This window comes from Apostichopus japonicus, chromosome 11 (assembly GCF_037975245.1).
Source record: "Apostichopus japonicus isolate 1M-3 chromosome 11, ASM3797524v1, whole genome shotgun sequence".
Classification (NCBI taxonomy): Eukaryota; Metazoa; Echinodermata; class Holothuroidea; order Aspidochirotida; family Stichopodidae; genus Apostichopus; species Apostichopus japonicus.
In genome coordinates this window covers 6,270,290-6,298,255 of record NC_092571.1, presented here as the reverse complement: position 1 = coordinate 6,298,255, position 27,966 = coordinate 6,270,290, and the positions used below count along the sequence as shown (strand labels likewise).

Sequence of the window (27,966 nt, the reverse complement as noted above, 5' to 3'; positions counted from 1 at the left end):
GTTGAGAGCGGATCAGTCATTCGGTAGTTTGGTTTTCGTGCCCAGGTACTTCCCTGGGTGACTTGGAGGGGGCCAGAAATTCAAAATTTCGCTTAATTAATTTATGGCAGCAAGCAATTGTATTGATCCTCAAGCAACCTATCATTGCCTGGCAAAACCTGATTAGGCGTGACAGTCCAGCAGTTCTTTAATCATGGTTGCCTGACACTTTGTTAATTAACATCCAATGTTGAAGTATTCAAAGCAGACTGTGAGGGAACAGCAGTGCTTTACATTATGGAGTGTTCTACGAACAGAAAATACATACGACAGATGAAATCACTCTTTCTTTCTCATGTTTGACACCCATTTTCAGTTTCAGAAACCAAGAAGGCCAAATGACTTTGTAATTCCTTGCCACATTTCACATTTGAATATTTCATGTAACACTGTACATAATATATTTCCAGTTTTGACCATTGCTAAATTCACATCATTGGCATGGTTTTAGCATTCGAGTGGACCAATTTACAAGTAGCTTCCAAGTGGCTTTGGTGTGACTAAATGTTCAATATAAGTAATATTTAGTTCAATTGTAATTACTCTACACATGGTGAAAAGAAAAACCTAAAAAGATATGTTTGTAACATTAATAATAATCTCAGGTTTGAATTAAACTTGCTTGGTCTGGAAGGGTTGCCAGCAAATGGCACAAATACAATAAAATATACAAATCTTGTCCAGGTCGGTAATGGTTCTTGAGATACAGAATTTTAAGATTTTCACCTTTGCCATCTGCTAACCTGACATAACTTTTGACCCCACAAAAAACACTTGGAACTCATACTAATTATAGGGAAGCCAAATGCCAAGTGTCACACCTGTCAGCATCACCCATCTCGAGAAATCATATTTCCATCTAATGCATCACACCACTTCATACAGACAGATTTTGAAAGCAAGTTCTGAGGCAAGAAAACAAGGGGAATAGGCAGTAAAAGGTGCAGCTATTCACCAAACCCATTGAAAAACACAAAAACCAATTGTCATGTTCAGTTGTATGAATAAAGACACAAAAACATGAAGTAAATTATTCTACATCTATTTTCTAAGGTATATATCCGACTCCCAGATTCATACGATTACTCTTTAAACAGACGATAAATAAACAAACTGTTCTAGTCCCTCCTACTGAGTGATATACCACCGCAGTGTGCTTAGGTAACCAGTCAGTGTACCGTAACTTATTAGTTACTGCAGGCTAAATCACCACACCAATATCCCCTGTTACCAAGCAAATGCAGTATTCATTTTCATGTTAAACAATTAGACAAAATTTAATAAGCTAATTCAAGATAATTGCATGTTTTCAATTTATTTATTTTATAGCATGAAATGTTATTTCTGTTCAATGTGTAAAAGATTGTTCTTCAATATTTATGTTCCGGCAGCATGTTGGGTAAATTTAATAGGTTGATTCAAAGGCAATGGAAAAGACAATAAAAAAATAGACTGTGATGCTAATTCCTATTTAAATCCTTATAGAATTACATATTTCAAAGGATGAAAGTAAAACAACTAAATATAATGGACCAGACAATGCATTGTTACCAATAACCGGAAAATGTGATACCTGAAGACAATGTTCGGCCATTGTGAAGAATTTCTCAGGATTAGCCTTTTATGTAATTCTTAAATTAATAGCATGCAAAGTATACAAGGACCCATTACAGGAACACCAGCAGGCACCAGGTACATTGTTACAGTACACTTATCAGTTGGGCATTCCTTAACAAGCTAAATATCTTCATGAATCTCACCAAACCTGCAGGGAGTAATCAATCAAGAAAAGGAAACAGTTGCTACAACAGGCAGATATTGATAATTTATCACATATGTCCCTAAATGATTGCCTGGCTGTGTGTTATTGTTGTATGTCAATGATTGGACTATATAATTTATGCCATGATTTATGCAGATTTTTCACACTATTTTGATTTTTATCAGTCACAAAAGCTGAACTAATTAAACTATTCCTCATAAGCAAAGAGCCAGACTAGTAGAAATGCCAGTTTATTCCTGAATAAATATCAAAAGATGAGAGAGATTTATTAGTAGCATGTAACAGTTATGACCTCCAAAGCACTATTATTCTGTTTGTTGTACCAACATCAGTCCTACCAGCTAGGTAATTCAGTAAGAGTATCCACAATCCTGTTTTGACGTCGGGATTTCTCAGCTGCAAACACCAGCAAATGACTGGCCAGCGAGTCATCTGGTCCACTCAATATCAGAGATGGATCATTTGTCTGCAGAGGTAAACAGAACCATAGAACAATGACAACAACCAGATTGTGATAAAGGTAATTGTCATCTCAAACAGCCAACAAAAATATTCCATTAGAGAGATTCTTTTTTTCCCACACACAAGCCTGAAGACCTGATCAAATCATCAACCAAATGTGCTTCAACTTTTTATGGTTTTCTTTATTCATTAAAAATGTTTATTTTTTGTAATGGAGATGGGTTTTGGAAGAACTGACTCTGAAATGTTGAACCCCTTTTATGTGAATTAATCATGGCATTGGTTTCAGTGTCTACATTATTAATACTCTACATTGCTCTGTCATGTATGCTATAGCTGATGGTTGGGTTTGTGTACGTTGCTCTGTCATATACGCTATAGATCATGGTTGGGTTTGTGTACGTTGCTCTGTCATGTACGCTATAGCTGATGGTTGGGTTTGTGTACGTTGCTCTGTCATATACGCTATAGATGATGGTTGGGTTTGTGTACGTTGCTCTGTCATGTACGCTATAGCTGATGGTTGGGTTTGTGTACGTTGCTCTGTCATATACGCTATAGATGATGGTTGGGTTTGTGTACGTTGCTCTGTCATATACGCTATAGCTGATGGTTGGGTTTGTGAACGTTGCTCTGTCATATACGCTATAGCTGATGGTTGGGTTTGTGTACGTTGCTCTGTCATATACGCTATAGATGATGGTTGGGTTTGTGTACGTTGCTCTGTCATATACGCTATAGCTGATGGTTGGGTTTGTGTACGTTGCTTTGATATATACGCTATAGCTGATGGTTGGGTTTGTGTACAATGCTCTGTCATATACGCTATAGATCATGGTTGGGTTTGTGTACGTTGCTCTGTCATATACGCTATAGCTGATGGTTGGGTTTGTGTACAATGCTCTGTCATATACGCTATAGATGATGGTTGGGTTTGTGTACGTTGCTCTGTCATATAAGCTATAGCTGATGGTTGGGTATGTGTACGTTGCTCTGTCATGTACGCTATAGCTGATTGTTGGGTTTGTGTGCATTGCTCTGTCATATACGCTATAGATGATGGTTGGGTTTTTGTACGTTGCTCTGTCATATACGCTATAGCTAATGGTTGGGTTTGTGTACGTTGCTCTGTCATATACGCTATAGATCATGGTTGGGTTTGTGTACGTTGCTCTGTCATGTACGCTATACAGTAGCTGATGGTTGGGTTTGTGTACGTTGCTCTGTCATGTACGCTATAGCTGATGGTTGGGTTTGTGTACGTTGCTCTGTCATATACGCTATAGCTGATGGTTGGGTTTGTGTACGTTGCTCTGTCATATAGGCTATAGCTGATGGTTGGGTTTGTGTACGTTGCTCTGTCATATAGGCTATAGCTGATGGTTGGGTTTGTGTACGTTGCCCTGTCATGTACGCTATAGCTGATGGTTGGGTTTGTGTGCGTTGCTCTGTCATATACGCTATAGATGATGGTTGGGTTTGTGTACGTTGCCCTGTCATATATGCTATAGCTGATGGTTGGGTTTGTGTACGTTGCTCTGACATATACGCTATAGATCATGGTTGGGTTTGTGTCTCTGTAATCCCGGGGATTATCTAGTGGGAGACTCACCTGGACGGCTTTAACAAAAGAATGGAATGTAAAATAGTCTGCGCCGTCATGTCCTTGTAGGCTGGATTTTTCTGGTGGAGCTGATGGCAAAGTTATAGTCTCTTGTTTTCCAGAGAGGAAGTCATAAACCTGTAATGCCTGGTTGTCAAATCTGATTTCACCCTGCATAGAAATCAATTATGATAAAAATATACACTTGTGACTGATCAACCTAACATTCTAGTACTTGTTGTCTTACTAAATAGCAATATTGTAATGGAGAACATTGCATTGAGTACAGATATTGTCTGTTTCTGAGTATGACTGTTTAAGTATACACAAGTTTTTAGTAGTAAGATACTTTATGGAGTGTTAGCTCAGTGGTTAACACTGGTGCCTTTCAATCATAAGGTCCCCGGTTTGAGTCACTCCAGTTACAGAGTTGTTGACAATTGACAATTCATAATCATGGACGTTAAATATGAATGTAAGAGACTGACTTTGGTCAGCTTGTGGCTTTGATAAGCCAATGAGGCTTCTTTGCGAGTTCCTGATTGCAGGAGGATCTATAATACGTCAATACATACATACTTAACTTGTCTTTATCAAAGAGAATTTTTAAGCACTTATCAGCTAAGTACTGTTTGATATTTCATTTAAGATGATGGAAACTTTTCCAAACATTGACACTTTCATTTCAAGTGTAAGCAGGATGCATTGACAAAGCAAAAGGAAATGAAACCTAAATTTATAAATATTATAGATTCAAGTTTTGCATAGACTCAAACATTCCATCATGCTATTCACATGGACAAAGAATTAAGCAATACCAACAGCTGGAAACATGAATACACTATGGCATGAGTGACAAGATACAAGTTATGACTCCCAGCTGCAAAACCAGAGGGCCAATTGGATTAGTGATTCCTTGCCAATAGGAAATCATTCTTAAGATATGTGGTTTCAATTTGACACATTTCCATTCTGAAGTTACTGTGTTAACACTTAGGTATAGAATGCTTAATATACATGAGCATTGATTAACAGTATTGTGAACTATGAATAACTGTATCAGTCATCAAAGTTTTACCTAGACTGAGATATCATGTTTACAAGGCTTGCACAGATTGACCTCTGATCTCCACCATTTTTTATAGGGTCTTCATTAATAATTTAATAATAGGAGATCAAACAGATTGATGTCATGTTAACAAGGTCATAAATCAGCTTCATGCATTAAACTTTGGGCATTAATTGCCAGATCCAGACATGTTTTCCTGCTTGATATATTGTGTTTACAAGGTTTTCACTATTTAACCTCTGGTGATCTCAAATGACCTTTGACCTCCACCACAAGCAATAGGGTTCTGCTACTCAGCACACCAAGTGTGAGATTCATCCAGGTTCTGTTATTGAGATATCGTGTTTACAAGGTTTTCAGCGTGACGTCTGGTGACCCCAAATGACTTCCAACCCCAACCAAAACCAATAGGGTTCTTGTAGTCAATATGGGGCATATACATGCCAAGTATCACATTCTTTACTGTTTATCTTCTTGAGATATCGTGTTCACATTTTCACAGTTTGACCTCTGATAATCCTACATGACCTTTGACCTCCACAAAAATAATAGGATTCCTGTACTCAATATTGGGCATCCTCAAGCCAAGTATGACATCCCTCATGGTTACCCTTCTTGAGATATCTTGTTCACCAGCAGCATCACATACACACGCCATCACCATCGCATGGATTCCTTTTGCCTTTGGCAAGGAACAAGAAGATTTTCACACTTTCTTCCATCTGCGGACCTTCAATGACTTTTGACTTTCAAGAAAATCACTACAGATTGTCTACTCACCAATGGCAAACTACACACCAACCTTTAACTTCCTGCAACTTCCTAATCTTGAGGTATTGTGTGAACAATGTTTTCAGACTTAAGCCCAAGCTGACCTCAAATGACCTTTGACCGATACCAACAACAATCCCTAACCAACTCTACCTAAGGGGAACCTGACTAACAAATATGACATGTATCCCTGTTATCCCTCTGAAGTTAGAATGTCATATAAACACCCAAACACACACACCATTACCATCGCATATATTCCTTTTGCCTCCAGCAAGGAATAAATCAAAGGTAAGCATAAACAGCTAGTACACAGTCATGTTATTTACCTTGGTTCCAAATATCTTGACTACTCTTTGACAAGTTCTCTGTGTGTATGCAATCATGGTGAGATTTGCTGTGGCACCGCCTGAGAATGACATGTTCACCACCTGTAATTTGAATGGACAATTTTATCATGGTCAACCATATATAGATATGATAACAGAACATCAAATAATATGCTTCAACACTTATGAATGAAATTATCATTTCGGTATTGCTGTTCCCTAATTTTACAATTTACAGAGAACAAGCAATATAAAATCAGTTTAGGTAAATTGGGTGAGAGAGAGATCATTTGCCACAAGTATCAACAGATCAATAAAAATGTCTTGATTCATGCTAACAGAAAATCTATTACTACTGGTGGTTTCTGCCTGATGAGAACATGAAAAAATTCACATCTTTCATTGGCTGTAGTTTGACATACCTGATTATCACAAACATCATTGTCACATTCGTAAGCACATTTTCCATATGGTCCTGTCTTCAATGCATTTGTTACTCTTTCTAGAGTTGGTTCTTCAGCATTGCATATCACTGAAATTGGCCAACCTTTGTTCCCCTGTGAAATAAATCAACAAGTTATAAAGTGAATGTCTCAAAAGATTTTTTAACGACCTAATGACCCCACGAAATGACCAAACTTTGGCAATACCAAGAAAAAATATACTTAATTGGGTCAACTGTTATAAGAGCAAATTCAAAATCATTGGAATTCTGCATAAAACAATTAACATACCATCCTCTCACAAACACTTAAAATTAGCTTAATTCTAGTCTTGATGGAATTGGGACTACTGTCTAATGAACATGATTGTTCATAACATAGCATATGAACAATAGGTCATAGAATGAAAAGAAACATGTAAATGGTATATTGTAATGTGAACAATTTATTGTGGGGTAGGTGGAGGATGTTCGTGAAATATTGAGTGGATACAATTTTTTGTACATACCGAATTGAATTGCCCAAGATAGAGTTTCTTTGCTGAATAAGGGCATGTCTGTTCCACGTTACATTCTAAACATCTGCTTCCTGCTCCTGCTGGCTAGAAAGAATTAGTTGCCGTTAGAACTGAATTATGGCAACATAAAAAAGTCGCACATATTCACAAATGTGTTAAATTGACCACTTGAGGTCATACGATATTAAACCATTTAAGCACTTGATCATAGCAAGTATTGCAAAGAGATAGGATTCTGGAAATCTGACAAATTGCTTCCTAGATGTATTTAAAGCATGCTACTGTATATGTAGCTCAATGTATAGCTCAATGCTATATGTAGCTCAATGTACCAATGTACTTTAATGGAGTTATATGCTACTCACAGAGTTGCAGTCTTGTTTTGCTTTCTTTAGATTGGACAAATATATTATTCTTACCTTATTTTCCTTTGTGAAATGAACTAAGGATCCAAATGATGATATTTTTTCACATCTGTGGAGAAAGGAAAGAAAAAAACTGATATGCCTTGTTCAAGCAGGAAGTTATGCACATACTAGCGATGTCCAATTGCATTTATTACATTCTCTGACTAATATAATACACCATTTATAACCCTTCCAGCATTATTATACTGGTCCAAATCAGAGATCTACTACCAACTATTGTAGCTAATTAAGCTACAATTGTCCATGTGACACACCTTTACACAGTGATTCTGAGTGGTCAATATCATCAACTTCCTATGATCTATTGATCAACATCAACAAGCTTTTCCATATGGTACAAAACTATTCTTTTCAACATCTACAGCAGTAAATGCTACCTAATTCAAGTACTCACAAATAATTCTTAAAAGCATGCTGTAATTGGTCAAACGTTATATTCACCAGTTTGATATTCATACCTTTTGTTCCCCATCCACCACATGATAAGGTCAACATCATGACAGCATTTTGCCAACAAAGAAAATGTAGATTCTGCTTCATTTCTCCAGTTACCTCTAACATATGAATGACCAAAGTGCCAAAAGCCTACCTAATGGAAAAGGAAATCATGCACTGTCACAAACAAAAACACTTTGTCCATCCTAATTGATTGTAGAGGTAGTTACAAAAGATGGGCATTTGGTGTGATTTTAAAATCACAAACAAAAACACTTTGTCCATCCTAATTGATTGTAGAGGTAGTTACAAAAGATGGGCATTTGGTGTGATTTTAAAATCACAAACAAAACACTTTGTCCATCCTAATTGATTGTAGAGGTAGTTACAAAAGATGGGCATTTGGTGTGATTTTAAAAGAGACACAAACGCAACCATCAACATTGGTCTACATCATAGAGATAACTGTCATGAAGAGCTTGCCCAAACAGCTCTAACATTTCATTCCATTTGGGAGATATCACTGATTTAACATTCCTTCACATACAAGGCTGAAGACTTGATTGTTAGGTCTTCCTTTATTATAACAATGTTGGTTCCCCACATTAGAGATGGGGTTTACAAATGCTGAAATTTAAAAACTTACTGGTTTTGATATTTACGAGTGACAAGCTTACCTGTCTCCCCACAACCTTTATTTTAGCCCTCTCGTTCTACCGTGCCTAGAATGATAATATACAGGTCCGACCGAAATAATGATGGGCAAAAGTCCACACACAAAAACGGATGTCTAAGCGCTTTGGGCGGTCGAATGAGAAGGGCATTGACCGGAGAGGTCCGGACAATGTGGGTGCACAGTGTTTATTCTAGGCACAGTATAATGAGAGTGCTACAGTTGTGGGGAGACAGGTGAACAAGGAGCAAAGTAAATTCTAAAATATCAAAACAAGACCAAATGATGGCATTGGTTTCAGTGTCAACAGTATTCAAAATTCTACCTTGAAAATATGACAAGAAAAACAAAGAGAAAGTAAACTGTTCCAGATCCTACTGGCACTATGACATCATAGATTAACAAAATGGCAGCTGCCAAACACACAAACTTTAAACTTGGATATCTAAGTGGAGAGAAGATTTTTCTTGCCTGTTTGGGGGAGTTGTTCATCAAAAAGAACTCTGTCATACAAGCTGAAGATGATGGTTGGGTTTGAGCCTTACTTAACGGATGGTAACAGACAGTCTGACCACACATACAAAGAAGAAGTGCCTTGAATATTATGATGTCTGTTGTTTAACAGAAAGAGGCTGATGAATTCGTTGGTACACTGACAAAGTGTTTTTGGACACCAACAAGTTTAATAAATCTGGAGAAACTATCACACAGTAAATACGCGCGTACGCGCGTACCATGTATGGAGGGTCATGTGATGTGTTCCAGGGTGGTACTAATATATTACTCTCCCCATTACGCATGATGATTTCACCCAACTAGTACGTAAATGTGTATGCGTGCTTAGAGCAGCAGACGACACCCGTTACCTAGCAATAACCGTGCCTGTAGCCTAACGTGATAGCTATTTTCCCGTCGAGCAGCATTAGGCTCTGTTCCATGGAGAATTCCGTGGTTGCAATGAACTAAACATTTCCCCACAGGACCAAACTCTATAAATACAGTAGCTGTACCTCAACTTCAAGCAATCAACTATAGGCCTATTCAACCAGAATCATTTCAACACAAAAATGTACGTTAGGCTAGTTATTGTAGAGATGTCTGCATTAACTGTAATTAACTTGCCCGATACCATACTAAACATAGGCTACTGTATGTTACTGTTAGGCAGTAGGCACTATCTGCATGTGTGTGCAGTTAAGTCAGGTCTACCGAGAACACTTTCTCTTAACTTCTGCAGAGTTAGCTAGTAAACACACTTAACATGATCTAAGACACCGTCCAGTTCAACAATCCTTTTCGACAAAAAATCGTTCTTGAAATACAATTCAGACATCGACATTTCCCGCTGCAAGCCCAATGTATCTGTACTTGTTCTGTGCCAGCATGTCTAACGTTAGCATATTAGCACTATTTTGTAGGCCTGAAGTACCAGTACCTTCTTATGCCGTTAGTTCCCATGTCCGATCCGTCTTGGTGCAAATCTTTCACGAAGTCACTAACACTATTCTCGAACTGCTACAGAGAAATATCAGTTTGGTACCACCCTGGAACACATCACATGACCCTCCATACATGGTACGCGCGCACCCAATTGACATGAATCCTCCAGATTGATTAAACTCGATGTTGGACACTTGATAATGGTGTACCTAACTATGAGGAATTGCTTTATGTTGTAGGATTCATATTTATAGATTAACATGGGTATAGCCACCTATAGTATCCATTGCATATAAGAACCAGCAAGCCAGCAGGCTTTGTGATTCCTTGCCTTATAAGTTTATATACTGTATGGAATCACCTGGGAATTCAGAGATATTTAAGATACTGTGCAGTAACTTTTTACAAAACGTATCTTAAACAGCATCTCATACCTGTACCAAGTATAATGAGAGCATGGTTGTATACCAAGATAGTGAGAGCAATGAAAAATTACTCTGACATGGTGTAAACTTTCAAGAATTACTTATTAGGTTCTTAATTTTATAACAACAATATCAATTAAGGTTCAAGTATGTGCTTTTCTGTACACCATGTTTTTGCACAAAATTTCATGCTGAAACCAAAGGCATTTTTACTGACCACTTTAACTGAGAAGAAAGGTTTTTAGGGATTGAATTCTGCTAGCCTTAAACAACTATTGACTTGAAGCAAATTAGAAGTCTCTCTTTGCATAGTATTGATGTTTTGACACCTGGTGACTCTAAATGAACTCTGACCTACATCAGATTGTGTACAAACTATACAATACACAAACAAGGCTATCATACCATGCATATAGTTCCTTTCATGCTCTAGTTTTGGAGGTAAAAGCACTTTTGAAATATTCATATTTTGCCCTCTGCTGAACCCAAATGACCTTTGCCCTCCATCACAAACAATTGGGTTTGCTGAACTTATCACAGGGAATCCACATACCAAATATAAGAACTGCACAGGCGACCTTCCTTGAGATATAATGTTTATTAGATTTTCACACTTTTATCCGTCTGTTGACCTCCAATGACCTATGACAATCACATAAAATACTACATTGTCTGCTCACCAACTGCAAGCTACATACCAAGTTTGAACTTCCTGTACTGTCCACTTCTTGTGAATGATGTTTTCAGACTTTGACCCATGCTGACATCAACAACAATCCCAAACCAGTTCTACCTAAGGGGCACCTACATACCAAATATGAAATGTACCCCACTTATCCTTCTGAAGTTAGAGGGTTACGAGCAAGTGTCATATAAACACCCAAACACACACGCCAACACCATCGCATAGATTCCTTCTGCCTTTGGCAAGGCATCAAACATGATTTACTTCGCATAGATTTGACCAAGGTTTGTATCTAAAAAATACATATAAAATTTTAAATATTTACAGGTTCCAAGTGCTGTATATTCACCACATCACCGATTCTTCCACTCATGATAATTTCCTTTATTTTGCGCATTGGTGGAAAGTAGCGTAGAACGTGGCAAACTCCAAGCATGACTTTGTGCTGTTTACAGACATGTGCAATTTCTTTACAATCTTCCTCAGAAATCTGAAACAAAATCACAGCATTGAATTTTCTTCAATTATTTAAAGTGACAAAGTTGACTATCTGATGTATCTACTAAATAAGAATCACAATCCTGCTATTATGGGGAAAGATCACATACTGCTCCTCACAAATCTTTCTACTAGTGGGTGTAATATAAAATGATACAAAGTGAGAATGCCAAAAGCAATAACTCTGGTTTGACTGGAGTACTGTACTTCAACAAGTATTTCTCTCTAGCAGCTATACATTTATGCTGAGCTAATGTTGATGAAACACTGTCCTATTTAACAACCATTCTGTCTTCTGTTACCCATTTATGCTTCTGTTGTGTTGAAGCAGGCAGTTGCATATGATAATCATGTCTTTGGCCCCAATAAGCACAAGAAATATTATTTTGTTATATAGATGTCACAACAAATTGTTAAATTTACACATTAGCTGTAAGTCCATAGCAGATATATACAACATGTGCAGCCTATTGGCTATACAGTTTACACCAACTTAAGATTAGTTTTATTAGTTGCACTAAAATGTCCTTTCAATATGATTAACTTGAAATACTCACTGCCATTGGCTTCTCCAGTAAGATGTGATAACCCTTCTTTGCAAAGCTGACAGTAGGATCCTAGTCAAAATCACAAGAGAAATCAAAATGTAACCTACAAAAATATTAGTGACAATTTAAGTGCTTAATTGCAGCCTCCCAGATACAGAGACATTCATATAAAACCTGATTTATAATTACTTACTAAACTATACAAAACAGTAGGACACAGCTTAAAAGAAGATATATTTTGTGAACAGTTGATTGTGAAGAAACAAATGTACACTTGATATCATCTGACCTGCTAAATATATCCTTGTACTAGGTGCATAGCCAGCCTGAGTGGTGTGAGGGTGCAAGACATATTTTTGTTTCCATATAACAAGTCAGGGATTGTAAGTTTAGTCAACACTTTTATTGATATGACTTTTCATGGGGGTGCGGGTGGGGGAGCACAAAAGTTGGTGACATCTGTCCTGAGGAGGAGTTTCAATGGGAGAGTGCTCTACGAGAAAATTTTGTTGCAGCAAGGGGGCTTAGATGTGAAATGGTGTTATCATTTCCATAATCTCAACTACATTTGTGTATATGACATTGCAACATGTGATATAAAATGAAAGCCATTTGGAAGAAAATTTGGGTGAGGAGGCATGTCCCCATGCTCCCAGTGGCTGTGGCCCTGTTTATATTAGGGACATTATAATAGTACATGTTGATAGGTATACACAGGTATGTTACTTCTATACTGACGCAAATGAAGATGTTTTGTGTTTATTAACGACGACTATCATGATTCATATGATGCACAGAACTTTTAATGAGTTAACTTGTCCAGAGAAATCTCGGTCTGTGTCTCGTGTAGCTCATGAGGAAAGCATTCTGAGAAGCAGATCACACTGTGCCATCCATCAGGACAAGTATCCTATTCACTATCATATATATCATAGCTTCTTCTATCTTGTTTGCCATCCACTGTTTCTTATCTGAAAATGTCTGTGAGCCCCCCCTACCCCCACCCCCTCTGGCTTTGCCTCTGGTTAAGGTATCACTTATTACACATACTGCACCTTATGGTGTCTATCTGGTGTTGCAACTACCACAAATTCAGCATATTTGTCTTTTGTTGCAATCTCTTTCCAATCTCGATGGATATTATCATCAGGAATATTATGGGCTTCCTTCATCCTTCTCAAGGCTTTCTCATTTGGATCAGCAACAGCCACCACCTAGAAAGTAAGCATTATGAAATCAAAGCTTTAAATGCACTCTACTAATAGCAAACATGGAGAGATAACATGTTTCTTCTTTTAAACAATTTACCCTTCTGCTAGGCTTTCTTGTCACATACCAAATAAATGTTCTTTGATCATGTGACTTATAAGAAAAATTGAAAACTAAATGATTTTACTTCACAAGGTAGAAAGAAAGTGATATGAATACATAATCACTAGGTCTCTGTACATGCACAGTGTATCTTAGGTTAAATAACCATATTATTGATCACTTCATTCTTTTTGATGTGGAATTGAAGAGCATTCATGAGTGTATGAGAAAGGAAGTTTGATGAAAATGTCACTTCCTCTGCTCAAGGTTAAGTAAGTTAAATATCATTGAGGACAACAAATACATTTACAGCTCAATTGGCATTATCCACATCAAAACTCTGCTGTTGCCAGGTGCATTCACAAACAATCATCAAATTTGAATAATGCATACAGTAGCTTTACCAATACAGTATGAGCTATGAGGATGTGGTTTTGACCAAAAGATGTTCCACAGGAATATCCCTTAAAAGGCATACTGTAGCTGGTGGTTTATGACATCCTTTCAAATCCGTTCAAATTTATTTTACATTGAATACTTACATTTGTTCCCTTCCATTGATGTATGGCACATTGTATTATTTTCTTTGGAGACTTGGTAAAACTTGATCAAACCTAGCACTTTTGTAAAGGAATTTGCTCATTTTGGCAAAAATTCCTAAGCGCTCACATGACTGCAGGTCACCCTGTGAACACATGTGCAGAGTCGGTTGAGGAAAACTTTTGATCAAGCTATTCACTGCATCACTAACACTACGCCTATACGACACTCTGTCTTACTGTTAAAATCAAAATGCCAACGAATTGTGTAGTAGCAGGTTGCAAAAACACTTCTGAAACCACAATTTAAGTTTCTTGTAAATGTTTCCCAGTCATCAAACCGACAATAAACGTCGCAGGCTTTGGAATCTATCAGGTGCTTGTTTGGTGTTCCCTTCGCTTGTGTATCTGCTTTAGCTAAAGTTGTGACTTTCTGAAAACCTTACATTATGGCAGCGAGACTGAGACATACCCAAAGCTTTATATTTTGTGGATTCGATTAATATTGCATCCAGTGACTGGAAACTTACTACAAACACGATTTATTGCAACAACAGATGAAGAAATATCTGAGATGCAGACACATTTCACAAGGTACAGTAGGCATTTCAATTGCGGCAAGACCTCGATATAGGCCTATAATAGCAGCCAATCTTACCAAATATGACCAGACATTGAGGCAGTTTTAACCATAATTTACTTTTAATTGAAGAATTGCTATCCAAAATGAGTCACAAGTTTACGAACAATTCTTACAACCATTTCTTTCTCTTGAAGCTGCATGTTTATTGGAAGAGTCAAGTTAATAAAAGGTTCACTTTCTTACGTAGAAGTATGTGGAAAGTCCTTTGTTTTTGTTTTGCATTCAGGGTACACTGTGCAGAATGACTTAACACGGTGACCTGTATCTTCATGAGCTTTTAGGCATCACGTTTCTGGTCAGTGAGAATCTGCTAACTTTGACATAAAATTTCTCTAAATTACTGTCTCTTTCGACTAAACGAGAAGCACAGTATTGTTGATGTACTAAAGTATTTTAGAATGAGCCACCCAAACAAGAACAAATTTTCCGCCTCCAGCTACTGTATGCATTTAATTAGATTGAACATCTTGCCAGTAATAATGTTCTACTATCACTAGAACGTACAGTAACATACAGTATTAAACAGCATTTGACTTCAATGGCTATGATATATTCAATTGTTGATTTTTTGTACCTGGAGCCTTTCAGGAAAGTCTAAGGCATACTGGCTGTATCTAAATCCTCTATTTCCAGCTCCAATTATTATACATCTCAGCTTTTTGCGATCTTCAGTCGAGGCAGACATGCTACATGAGAAACAGAAATAAAATTGTTAACTTTATAGGGAATGTAATTGGCATGCACTACACATTTTTTTAGCTCAAGTGTCATGGGCTAACTGAGCAAAGACTGCTCATTGAAGAGTTCTCAAATCTTGTGTAAATCAGCATGTAACAGCTAGCCCAAGCCTGTAACTGTGTGTTGCAACTATTTATGACAATTTACACTTGAGGTAACTTTTAGGGCAGCCTTTGCCTTTCTGTGTTTGTGTAACTAGATCAGCTCAATTGTTTTTTGTGTCCAAAATTATGTTATGAAAAAGTAAACCCCAATTATTTCTTCTAAACCCCCTTGTTGTGCAAAACATTGTTCATGACAATATTTATAACTACTTACATGCTGAACATATATATACACATATGTGACTCTTACATATTTCTGACACCCTCACAAGTCACAGGTATACTATGAGAATGAGATTAACTGTTTTATGTATTGTCACAAATCTCATGTGCAAAATCTTAAACCAGCAAAACAAAATGTACATTACCGTAAACTCAGATTTACATGGAGTTGTTCATATTTTTTGCTATTAGAGTGTTCAAAACATGAATTTTATTTGTAAATTGTTCAGGTTTCAGATACCAATTTACTTTTCTTTTTTTTTTTCTGTACAGTATTTCTTCATGTTTACAACTTAGGTACAGGTAGGTTGGCAGGTCTGCTCTTTCATGCAAACTGCACCGAAAAGGCTTCAAGAACCAGGTCTGGTCCTGGGGACAATTATGTGACCGGGCTTAGTCGAAAGACATATATGGCATGGTCAATTTTATGACCCAGTTTTGGGAAATCTCATTTTTTTACCAGAGGAATTGAAAGTTGACCTACTGTAATTATGAGTGTGCTAGCTGCTTGTCTTGCATCTCAAAATGAACATGAAATGATGATGTAACTTTGCACCTGTGTTAGGTCAAATCATCATTATCTAGTAACATTATTCATGTTACCTTAATCATGTATCAGCTCACATGTTTGTGTTAAATGAAGAAAAAGGAAAATCATACGTAGATTATTCTTTGCAGACTTTTCCAATCATACTTAATTGTCCAATACTGTACCTATGAAAAGCAAAGGACAGTATAATAATTGATTTGAGGACATATATGCAAATGAATTTCAGATGCATTCCACTCTTTTATGTGGTACCAAAATGGCGCCATATTTAGGGAAGATTCTTCTACAGAAATTGTCCACATTTTCCTCAATATATTTTCAAAATATGTAAAAATTTGATGCACAAGTTTTTAATATTTTGCAAAAGCTAGCTACATGTAAGAATTAGCTAGTAAAATAGGACAATGATTACAATTTGCCAGTTCAAAGTCTTAAGTACTGTATGCTATATTATTGACCCCACCATGCTACCTAGCTTTTCCTCTTATTTTGTTTTAGCCATATTAAATAAAATGAGTGTAAATGGGACTGTATCCTAACCCTCTCTGACACTGTGTGGCCTACAGGCCTGACAAAGAATACCTGTAGGCTACCGTAGATTATGCAACAACTACCTATGTAGTATGTATTGACCAATATATAATTCTATAAAAAAGTTCCAGGGGTCCATGGAATTTTATCAAAAATATATGTGAAGTACTGGTGTACATTGTAGGTTAGACATTGAAGAAGCACTCACACACATATAGCCTAGCCTAAGTTATTTCTACACAAAAACACAATAATTAATGCATGACCCATTCTATAGTGGTGGTTGCCTAACTTAGCACTGGGTAAATCTGTAAGTTCTTCGAAATTTTCAGTTTTACAAAATTATCCTACCTTCGTTGATCACGCCTCAAGTTTGGTCACTAATACTGTAGGCTTATAGAAGTTAGAACCTAATAAGGACAGACCTGTAGGCTGTACAGTAGTTCTACTCTACAGTCTAAGTACCACTAGGAAAGATTGTACACGTTACCGTGGAAGAGTAACACTAGCTCAGTTTTGTACGGGAGACAGTGTAGTAATCAGGCTGAGGTTAGTTTCAAGGTGTTTCGACAACACAGTTAGTTGACCTTTAACAACCATTACCGTTTCAGATTCGCTGATAATATTAATCGTTTTAGGGGTAAATTGTTAAGCTTTTGGATGTGTTGGGGAAAGAGGTGAAGATACCAGTTACTTTTAGATCATTCTGGAAACCAAATTCATAAAATCAAGTCAAGAAATGATTTAAACGAAACACTCCGTGAGATATACCAAGTGTTTGAATCGCCAATGTGAGCGAAACACTCAGAATGCAATACCAAGTGTTTGAATCACTGTGCCTTTGGTAAGTAAGCGAAACACTCAGAATACAATACCAAGTGTTTGAATCACTGTGCCTTTGGTACGTAAGTGAAACACTCAGAATGCAATACAAAGTGTTTGGTTTACGGTGGCTCAGTCGAACAGGGTAAGCGATACACTGCAATACCAAGCATTTGAATCAGTTCCCTTGGTAAGTGAAGCACTCAGAATGCAATTGGATTACCAAGTGTTTGAATATTCAACATATGTTGTAAAATAATTACATATGCAATGTGCATGACAAAACTTGATTTTATCAATGATATTAAAGGGTGTGAAGACTCGCGCAAAAAGAAACGTCTAATGCCGGTAATCTGACCTAGTTTCGAATGACGTGTAACAGAAGTGTTAGATACCACCATCGATCCAAGAAAATACGCACACAGTGTGCTAGCTACCTTCGGTAATTAGACACTAGTGTACAGTCAGTACATACAGCTGCGGTCAATACCCACAGCACAGTGTACATAGCAGCTGTGTCCAGATAAAAGCGAGGTCCAGATAAAAGATAACAAGGTGTAACGTTTCATTACTGTCGTCAATTTCTGCAAAGCAAAGTTATTTATAAAAACACTGAGTAACACTCAAATAATAAATTTATATTTGGAAAAGTAGTGGTGTTTCTTGTGTTATTAGGCAATCATCTGTATTTTAACAGGATAGTGTACTCAATTATTTTGTTAATATATAACTGCTGTCCAAAATATAATGTGTAAAGTCGTGTCATTTTATGGTACAGTAGCAGGTAACTTTCGTCCTTTGTTAGACATTAACCAGCCTTGTTTTCGCTTCTCAACCTTTTGGCTAAGGGTCACAACATGGTAGGCCTATATGTAGTACTGTTCCTATTCAGGTAAGATACACAGTACAAAGTAGATCTCTCACCAACCTTAAACCTGATCACGTATAACTTACCTATTTCCCAGCTTTCGGTCGGAGGGGTTCCGATCGTGACATCACCACCATCATGGCCTTACGGTTACAGCCTAGATGTTATGTTACTTGGCATGATTGTTCGCACATTTCTGTCTAAAGTTTTCTTATGTTGAATTTTAAGGATTGATTGTTTCTTTTTTGTCTATTTTCAAAGTTGCCAAATTGCCAAAACATTAATCAGACCTAGGCTACTCACAAGTAGAATACACCAATCCAAGGGCGTAGGAACCGGGGGGCTGGGGGCGCCAGCCCCCCCAGTGAAAAATGTGGAGGGGCGGAAGTATCATTCCGCCCCCCCCCCCCCCCCCGCTTCGCAAGTCAGAAAACCCCTTTTTCATTTCCAAATGAGAAAAAAAAAATCTCATTTGGAGCACCAAATTGCATCTAAGGCCAGGTGAAAATACAAAATTAAGTTTACAAAACGGAGTGGGTGTTGAAGTGTGCTATATTGCACCAAATTGCATCTGAGGCCACCTGGAAATGCAAAAATTCCAAAGGGGAGGGGGTGTCCCCCTCCCCTTAGACCCCTCCCCCAGGTCGGCCATCGATCTTCAGCCCCCTCCCCCACTCAAAAGTACTGTCACGAACGACTTTATTCATTGTACGTGTATTCAGTATATGCTGGTCAGGGTGATAAGTAGGTCACTCGTCGTGACTGACAACTTGTGCGTTTTTTCTGGAAGCTACGAGAAATGATGGCGCTATTCGGTATTAGCGATCACAAATTTCCAGAACATACGGGAAGTAATTTTTAGCAGGTGACCGGATATCGTCGACCAATGAACGATGCACTATCAGTCGTATCTTCGAGACATGGATGATTCTCGATGTTTTTCCGTCAGGATTCCTGGAAAAGAACTTTCGGGAGATTAAACCCGGCTATATATAAGAAGAGATATTTTCGGTGATGAGGAGTTTAGTTCAGAATTTTCCGATCTATTGTATAAAGAAATTCATCTGAGATAAAAGATTAATCGAGGGGACGGACGGAGGAACCGGTGGACTGTTTGTTTATTAGATTGGTGCGTCGTTTAACCGGGACAGGCGTGACTTCGGCAGAGTTTTTCGGAGTTCACCCAGGAGGAAGCCATCCTTGGGATACAAACGTTGAGTCGAATTGGACCAGCGGGGAACGGTTTTGCTCCTGACCAAGTCACGGGATACCAGCCTACGAGGGAGCCTAATCCCGACATCGTTGTTGGTGACGCAAGGAGGTCAGAACAGCTACGAAAGGAACCGAGAGCCGGCACGCGCCGCGTAAGATAAGTTAAGTAATCTTTTAAAAATTTAACGGCCGTATAATATTGTAAAATCTGTCTGTAATATTCCAAATTTCTAGTACCAATAATCCTTGTACAAATCAGTAGAGATCGTATCATTGTAAATATATCGTTTTTGTTAACTTTCAGAAACATCTCAGTAGTCTTTTGGTCCTTTGAGTTTACTTCCCTGAATCTATCTAAAATTTTATTTTTATCGGCTTTGAAGGCCAAGGAAAAACCCGGGGTCGCAACAGAGGGGGCGCTAGAGGGTGCCATATTGTATTATCCCACGGAAGTTGTGACAATTAATGGGGGCCTATCCGGGAATTGTTTAAAAGATAGAAACAAAACGGGAAATTGTTTAAAAGAGAGAAACAAAACGGGGAATTGTTTAAAAGATAGAAACAAAACGGGGAATTGTTAAAAAAATAAAAACAAAACGGGAAAAGTGTAAAACACAAGAAAGGAGTATATCCCGAAGTGACTTACAAACTGAGAAGTTTCTGAAACCATATATATTTGATATATTGTTATTGGTACCTGTGTTTGCCTGACTGAATGATGGATATTAGAGAATTAACTGAGTTGGGGGCTAAAATGGGTCTTACGGGTGGCGAACTCTTAAACTTCGTCAAAGAACAGCAGCAGATCGCTCGTGACGAAAGGCAACAAGAAAAGGCTGAGGCGGAAAAGCAAAGGGCTGAGGCGGAAAAGCAAAGGGCTGAGGCGGAAAAGCAAAGGGCTGAGGCGGAAAAACAAAGAATGTTTGAATTGGCTAAACTTGAAAAGCAAGCTGAGTTGCAGCAAAATAGCAATGGCAATGCCGATTTGAATTCCTCCCGTAGCTCCACTTCAAGCCGCGAGCCAAATAGAATCCCCACGCCTAAAATGCCTCACTTTGATGAGAAGGAAGACCTCGACGCATACTTGCTGCGCTTCGAGCGATTCGCAACAGCGCAAGAGTGGCCAGAGGAACAATGGGCATTAAATTTGAGTCTGTGTCTAAAGGGAGAAAGTCTCCGTGTTTACTCTAGGCTGCCACCCGATGACTCACAAGATTATCAAAAGCTAAAGAAAGCCCTGTTGAAACGATTTCAATTCACAGAGGAAGGCTTCCGTCAGAAATTCAGACGAGAAAGGCCCAAAAAGGGAGAAACATCAATTCAATACATGGCAAGGTTGGAAAATTATATGGCCAGATGGTTGGAAATGGGCGGAATTAACAAAACGTTCGAGGAATTTTCAGATCTCATGTTGCGGGAGCAGTTCCTAAATGTATGCAGTAAGGAATTGGCATTATTCCTGAGAGAACATGACTGCAAGACTTCTAAAGCGCTGTCAGAGCTGGCTGACAAATACTTAGAAGCGCATCACAGGGATCTTGAAAAATGTGTAAAATCCTTCCAAACAAATCAGGGAAATGGGGAAAAACCTGACGGTAACCCCAACAGTCAGGAATACAAAACCAAAATTGTGGACGCGGGTGAAAACAGAAACACGCGTTCAGCCATAAAATGCTTTGTTTGCGGGAAATTGGGGCATAAGGCAAACGATTGCAGGCAGAGGTTTAAAGCGCAATCGGCGGTTGCGACTGAAAATGCCAAACCCGACAAACTAGGATCGAGCGATGCGTCGCAAAAAGATCATCGTAGCGGACAAACCGCGAATCTGTGTTTGATGAAACAAATCAAGGAAAGTGACAGCTATTCAATTAATTTAGCGTGTGGTCACGAGATCCCAATAGTCAGTGCGGCGTGTGAGGAGCCTACCGACATTACTGAGAAAATTTTGTCAGATGTTAAGGAGCGCATGCCGGTGGTTGAGGGCTATCTTAAAGGGAGGAAGGTGTCAGTGTTACGCGATAGCGGGTGTTCTGGTGTCATCGTTAGGAGAGATTTGATCTCCAATGATCAGTTGACCGGTGTAGATCAACTGTGTGTACTGATTGACGGTACAGTGAGGAAGATTCCAGAAGCTAACGTGGCGGTGGACACGCCCTTTTACACAGGATCCCTCAAGGCTCTCTGTATGAAGAGGCCAGTGTATGACTTAATAATTGGGAATGTTCCTGGTGTTCGAGGTCCTGAGAATCCCGACCCAGATTGGAGTGTAAAAGAAGTTCCAAGTGAGCAGTGTGAACCTCACAATGTGGAAGAAACAGCTAGTGTTGAAATAGGAACCAGTGTTGAGTCACGTGATGAACCGGAAATCGCTGCGGATCGAATGATTCCAAGTGATAACGTAGGCGATGACTCAGATATTGGAGGTGCCGTAGAGACACGTGCACAAAAGCAAAAACGAAATGAAAATCTGAAACCCCTAAAAACGGCTAATGTTCCTATGGATGACGTAACACCTGAGCAATTGAGACAAGCTCAGAAGGAGGATTCAACCCTCAAAAATTGCTTCAAGCATGTTGGGAATCCCAGACCACTGAAAGGTAAAAAGGGGATCTCCGAATTCATTTTAAGGAATGATATTCTATATCGCAAAGTTTCGGGGAATGACAAGCCTAGTGACCAATTGGTTGTACCCGAAAAGTTCAGAAATCAAGTGATGAAACTGGCTCATGACAGTATTATGGCGGGTCACCTAGGGATAGCCAAGACAACTGACAAGGTTCAGTCTCAATTCTACTGGCCAGGTGTAGGATCCGACGTAAAGCGTTATTGCAAGTCATGCGATATTTGCCAGAGAACATGTGATAAGGGAAGGGTCACCAAGGTCCCATTGGGTCACATGCCCTTGATTGACACACCATTCAAGAGGGTGGCGGTAGACATTGTCGGACCGATCAGTCCTACTTCCAAGCATGGGAATCGGTATATCCTAACACTTGTCGATTATGCAACAAGGTTTCCTGAGGCAGTTCCATTGCGTAACATAGATACTGAGAGAGTGGCAGAAGCTTTGGTGGACATATTTTCAAGAGTGGGAGTCCCATCTGAGATCCTGACTGACAGGGGTTCACAGTTTACCTCAGATGTGATGAAGGAGGTGAGTCGATTACTGTCACTGCGACAACTCACCACTACCCCCTACCACCCGATCTGCAACGGTCTAGTTGAGAAATTCAATGGTACCTTGAAGAGGATGCTAAAGCGCATGTGTGAGGAGAGACCGTCAGACTGGGACCGCTATATAGGACCACTACTATTTGCGTATAGGGAGGCTCCGCAAGCCAGCACAGGTTTCGCACCGTTCGAGTTACTCTATGGTAGGACAGTGAGAGGTCCTATGGCCATTTTGAAAGAGATGTGGACATCTGAAGTGGACAACCCTGAAACTAGGTCAACATATCAGTATGTCCTAGATTTGAGAGAACGGCTAGAGGAGACTTGCGCTCTGGCTAGATCAGAGTTACAGGAATCGTCGGAGAGGTACAAGAAGTACTATAACCGGAAGGCTAAAAGTCGCAAGTTCAAACCAGGTGATTTGGTGTTGATACTCTTGCCTACTGATCAAAACAAGCTGTTGATGCAGTGGAAGGGGCCATTCACCGTATTGAGTGAAATTGGCGAAGCGAGCTATTCAATCGATGTCAATGGGAAGTCGAAAAGTTTTCATGCAAACCTGCTGAAAGAGTACATAAGTAGGGACAAGTCAAATGTGGTTGGGACTACAGTCATTTCAATGTCTGAGGATGAGGAGCAGGAAAGTTGTTTCGAACTGCCTGCGCTGCAGACTAATCAGAGTGAATCGGCATCGGATGTTGTTGTAAATGACGAATTAGGTGTAGGCCAATCCCACGAGGTTAAACGAGTGTTATCCAAGTTCACTGATGTCCTGACTGATGTACCTGGCAAAACCGATGTTCTCAAATGTGACATCAAGTTAACTACTGATAAGCCAATCAAAGCAAAGCCTTACCCTGTACCACTCTCGATGCGAGATTCGTTACAAGAGGAAGTTAGGAAAATGATTGACATGGGAGTGATTGAACCTTCAAACTCACCTTATAGTTCACCTGTGGTGTTGGTACCTAAACCTGATGGCACGAAGAGATTCTGCGTGGATTATAGGAAGCTCAATAAAGTAACCACGTATGAAGCTGAACCTATGCAAACCATGACAGAGATATTCTCGGAATTGTCGAATGACAAGTACTTCAGTCGAATCGATCTAACGAAGGGATATTGGCAGGTTGAAATGACACAGTCAGCGAAAGAGAAGACTGCCTTTGTGACTCCAGATGGGTTATGGCAATTTAAAACGATGCCCTTTGGATTGGTTGGGGCACCGGCAGTTTTCACTAGGTTGATGAGAACCATTTTGAGGGATGTGCCAAATGTTGTCAATTATCTGGATGATATTTTGATTCATACCGAGACATGGGATGAGCATGTAGAGTGTTTGGAGTTGTTATTTCAGACGTTGAGAGAGAGCGGACTGACAGCTCGTCCGAGTAAGTGTGAAATAGGGTTCACTAAATTGGAGTTCTTGGGCCACACAGTTGGAAACGGGAAGTTGGGCCCGAAGCAGAGTACCCTTGATCAAATCAAAAACGCTCCAAAACCCGAGACGAAAACCCAAGTCAGGTCGTTTCTTGGTCTCACGGGGTATTACAGAGACTATATACCAAACTACTCTGCACTAGTTGCCCCACTGTCGGACCTGACGAGGAAGGGTTCACCCAATAGAGTGATTTGGGGAAGCGCCCAGGACAAGGCGTTCAATGATCTGAAGCAAGCGCTTATTAGTCCACCCCTTCTCAGGCTTCCTGATGTAAATAAGCAATTTGTTCTGAGGACCGATGCATCCGATGTAGGGATAGGTGCAGTCCTACTACAGGAACATGAAGGAGAATTATTTCCTGTAGCGTATGCTAGTAGAAAGTTATTGGAGAGGGAAAGAAATTATTCAGTAATTGAAAGAGAATGCCTAGGATTAGTTTGGGCAGTACAGAAATTCCATGTATATCTGTACGGAAGTGAGTTCGTCTTACAGACTGATCACGAACCACTCACTTATTTAAATAGAGCGAAGTTGCTGAACTCAAGAATTATGAGATGGGCATTAGTACTACAAGAGTATAGATTCAGACTAGAATCAATCAAAGGAAAGTACAATGTTGGTGCAGATTATATGAGCCGAATGTAAGCGGGTTATTCATTCATTTAATCAGATGTAGATGTGTTGATTGTAACACTATTGATTGTTGTTATGCTATCATACATTTATGATTGACATAGTTTTGTCGGATTATAGAATTGTTTATAGTTTATAGAATTTGACATTTATGGGATTGTTAGTTTGAGTATTTTGAGATGGTTATCAATATTCATTAGTTATGTTTAATTTAAAGTTGCATACACGTCCATTTATAGATGAAATATTAAAAATATTTATCTTGAAGGGGAAGTAATTGTCACGAACGACTTTATTCATTGTACGTGTATTCAGTATATGCTGGTCAGGGTGATAAGTAGGTCACTCGTCGTGACTGACAACTTGTGCGTTTTTTCTGGAAGCTACGAGAAATGATGGCGCTATTCGGTATTAGCGATCACAAATTTCCAGAACATACGGGAAGTAATTTTTAGCAGGTGACCGGATATCGTCGACCAATGAACGATGCACTATCAGTCGTATCTTCGAGACATGGATGATTCTCGATGTTTTTCCGTCAGGATTCCTGGAAAAGAACTTTCGGGAGATTAAACCCGGCTATATATAAGAAGAGATATTTTCGGTGATGAGGAGTTTAGTTCAGAATTTTCCGATCTATTGTATAAAGAAATTCATCTGAGATAAAAGATTAATCGAGGGGACGGACGGAGGAACCGGTGGACTGTTTGTTTATTAGATTGGTGCGTCGTTTAACCGGGACAGGCGTGACTTCGGCAGAGTTTTTCGGAGTTCACCCAGGAGGAAGCCATCCTTGGGATACAAACGTTGAGTCGAATTGGACCAGCGGGGAACGGTTTTGCTCCTGACCAAGTCACGGGATACCAGCCTACGAGGGAGCCTAATCCCGACATCGTTGTTGGTGACGCAAGGAGGTCAGAACAGCTACGAAAGGAACCGAGAGCCGGCACGCGCCGCGTAAGATAAGTTAAGTAATCTTTTAAAAATTTAACGGCCGTATAATATTGTAAAATCTGTCTGTAATATTCCAAATTTCTAGTACCAATAATCCTTGTACAAATCAGTAGAGATCGTATCATTGTAAATATATCGTTTTTGTTAACTTTCAGAAACATCTCAGTAGTCTTTTGGTCCTTTGAGTTTACTTCCCTGAATCTATCTAAAATTTTATTTTTATCGGCTTTGAAGGCCAAGGAAAAACCCGGGGTCGCAACAGAGGGGGCGCTAGAGGGTGCCATATTGTATTATCCCACGGAAGTTGTGACAAGTACCTTCCTACGCCACTGCACCAATCAGTTTGAATACTCAGGATCAGGGTCGCAACCATGTGTACTTCATGTTAATGACCTAACTAAACAGTAGAATATTCCTCAACATTGTTTCAAAAGTTGCGAAAGATAGCACCATTTGGCATTTAAGCACCCTCCGATTCACAGAAGTTGCCAAAGGAACCCTCCCCTGGACAAGGCGGTGGAAGCACTTTTAATCTGGGGGGGGGGGGGTGGCACCGACATCAAAGGGCACTTTGCAGAAATTCGATTAGACTGATGCAGCCTTATATTTAGTACCCTTTATAACTCTTATTGTATTATCTTATTTGCGTATACACATCACTCCATCAACGCCCCCCCCCCCTCAAGGAAAATATGCATACTAGCACTGCAATATCCAATGTGCAAATTGGGAAACAAGGAACAAGTTTTCTTTTGAGACAAAATGAGGTGAAATCATGCTAGTTGCTAATGTAGGAATCTTCCGAATTAGAGTTTATTTCTTGTTCATATCTTAACAATTTTTTTCCATTCGAAATAGCTTTGAGTTTGACCCACAGAAATTCATTAAAAGTCAGGGGCGTAGCCAGGATTTGCAAAGTTGTATGCACGACTATCTGAGCGGAGCGCCACCATCGGTTGGCGCGGGGGAGCGTTGAAGAAAATTTTTGGTTTTACAAACCCCTCAGATGGCCGGAAACGGCCCTTCCCGAGTGTTCATTCTGGTTCCCTGGCCTCTTGCTAACTTGAGACACCTCAATTTGTATGTAGAAAAAGGGCACATTTTTAACCTGAGGAAAATTGGGGGAGGCACGTGCCCCCTGTGCCCCCCGGTTCCGCCGCCCTTGCCCCTGGACGACTTAACCCCCATAACCCCTGCCGGGTAAATATAATGTAACAGACTATCGCTGAAGTTCACTGTGTATGTTCTGCTTAGGAAATGATGTTATACATAATTAGAACAATAACACAATCTATTTTATTACATATAACTTTGAAGCGTTAGAGGTATGAAACACCAGAACTGCTCATATATTACACTTATATGTAAGACTTTTGGCAGAGGAAATCATTCATCATCGCAGTTTTAGAGTTCCTTGTTCTGAAAATTCACGTTCGTGCTTCAAACTTGCGTTACGAGGGAATCACTAATAATCTTTAAATGTTGAAGCTTCAGAGGGTTTCCACCGCATCCCCTCGCCACCCATTCCGATTCTTTATTTAAAGGGTGTGAAGACAACAGAAGTGTTAGACACCACCATCGATCCCAGAAAATACACCTACAGCTTGCTACCGTCGGTAATTAGACACTAGTGTACAGTCAGTACATACAGCTGCGGTCAATACCCACAGCACCGTGTACAAACGATACAGCGATGGACACCTCAGGTCCATATAAAGATATCAAGGTATCACGTTTCATTACTGTCTGCATTTTGTAGCGACAAGAGAAAACCTTCACTTGCAAGCAACGGAAAGTTAACATTTTAAAGATGGCGGCACGCTGTTTGGGGCGCGTCTTCAATGCCTTTTAAGTTACCTTTATTAGTCGTTATGGAGATTCCAATACTGTAGCCTTTGTGTAAATCGCCTATAATTTAGAGAACTAGCGCTATTTGTCACTTTCATTATCCGATTCCCCATTTGTATTCACAAAGTTTCTGTAAGGAAATTTTCAGTGTTTTTACACGGCTTCTTTTATTTTTCTTCATTTTAGGTTTCTCCTTTTTTTCACAGCAGTGGTATTAGGTCTGGATTTATT

General features: G+C 39.2%; 2 protein-coding genes across 2 annotated transcripts; one reads left to right on the top strand and one right to left on the bottom strand.

Moving 5' to 3' along the window:
- Window positions 1-1,065: 1,065 nt before the first annotated feature.
- LOC139975738 (uncharacterized oxidoreductase SP_1686-like) lies at window positions 1,066-17,554 on the bottom strand. Its single transcript, XM_071983855.1, has 12 exons — window positions 17,138-17,554; window positions 15,216-15,327; window positions 13,204-13,362; window positions 12,158-12,217; window positions 11,428-11,592; window positions 7,903-8,033; window positions 7,436-7,490; window positions 7,008-7,100; window positions 6,479-6,613; window positions 6,057-6,158; window positions 3,897-4,058; window positions 1,066-2,288 (listed from the first exon to the last, which is right to left on the bottom strand). The coding sequence occupies exons 2-12, from the start codon at window positions 15,324-15,326 to the stop codon at window positions 2,157-2,159; spliced, it is 1,305 nt and encodes a 434-aa protein (XP_071839956.1). The 5' UTR covers window position 15,327; window positions 17,138-17,554; the 3' UTR covers window positions 1,066-2,156.
- Window positions 17,555-19,158: 1,604 nt separating this feature from the next.
- On the top strand, window positions 19,159-26,045 carry LOC139976084 (uncharacterized). Its single transcript, XM_071984519.1, has one exon. It carries the CDS (start codon window positions 20,404-20,406, stop codon window positions 24,943-24,945), a length of 4,542 nt encoding a protein of 1,513 aa, XP_071840620.1. The 5' UTR covers window positions 19,159-20,403; the 3' UTR covers window positions 24,946-26,045.
- Window positions 26,046-27,966: the final 1,921 nt, after the last annotated feature.

Excerpts from the sequence above, each read along its gene's own strand:
- LOC139976084 (XM_071984519.1), top strand. The coding sequence starts at position 20,404 with ATGATGGATATTAGAGAATTAACTGAGTTGGGGGCTAAAATGGGTCTT.
- LOC139975738 (XM_071983855.1), bottom strand. The coding sequence starts at position 15,326 with ATGTCTGCCTCGACTGAAGATCGCAAAAAGCTGAGATGTATAATAATT. Across the intron at positions 12,218-13,203 it reads CACCAGATAGACACCATAAG|GATCCTACTGTCAGCTTTGC; the intron begins GTGCAGTATGTG and ends GATTTTGACTAG. Across the intron at positions 6,614-7,007 it reads ATCTTGGGCAATTCAATTCG|GGGAACAAAGGTTGGCCAAT; the intron begins GTATGTACAAAA and ends TTTATTTCACAG.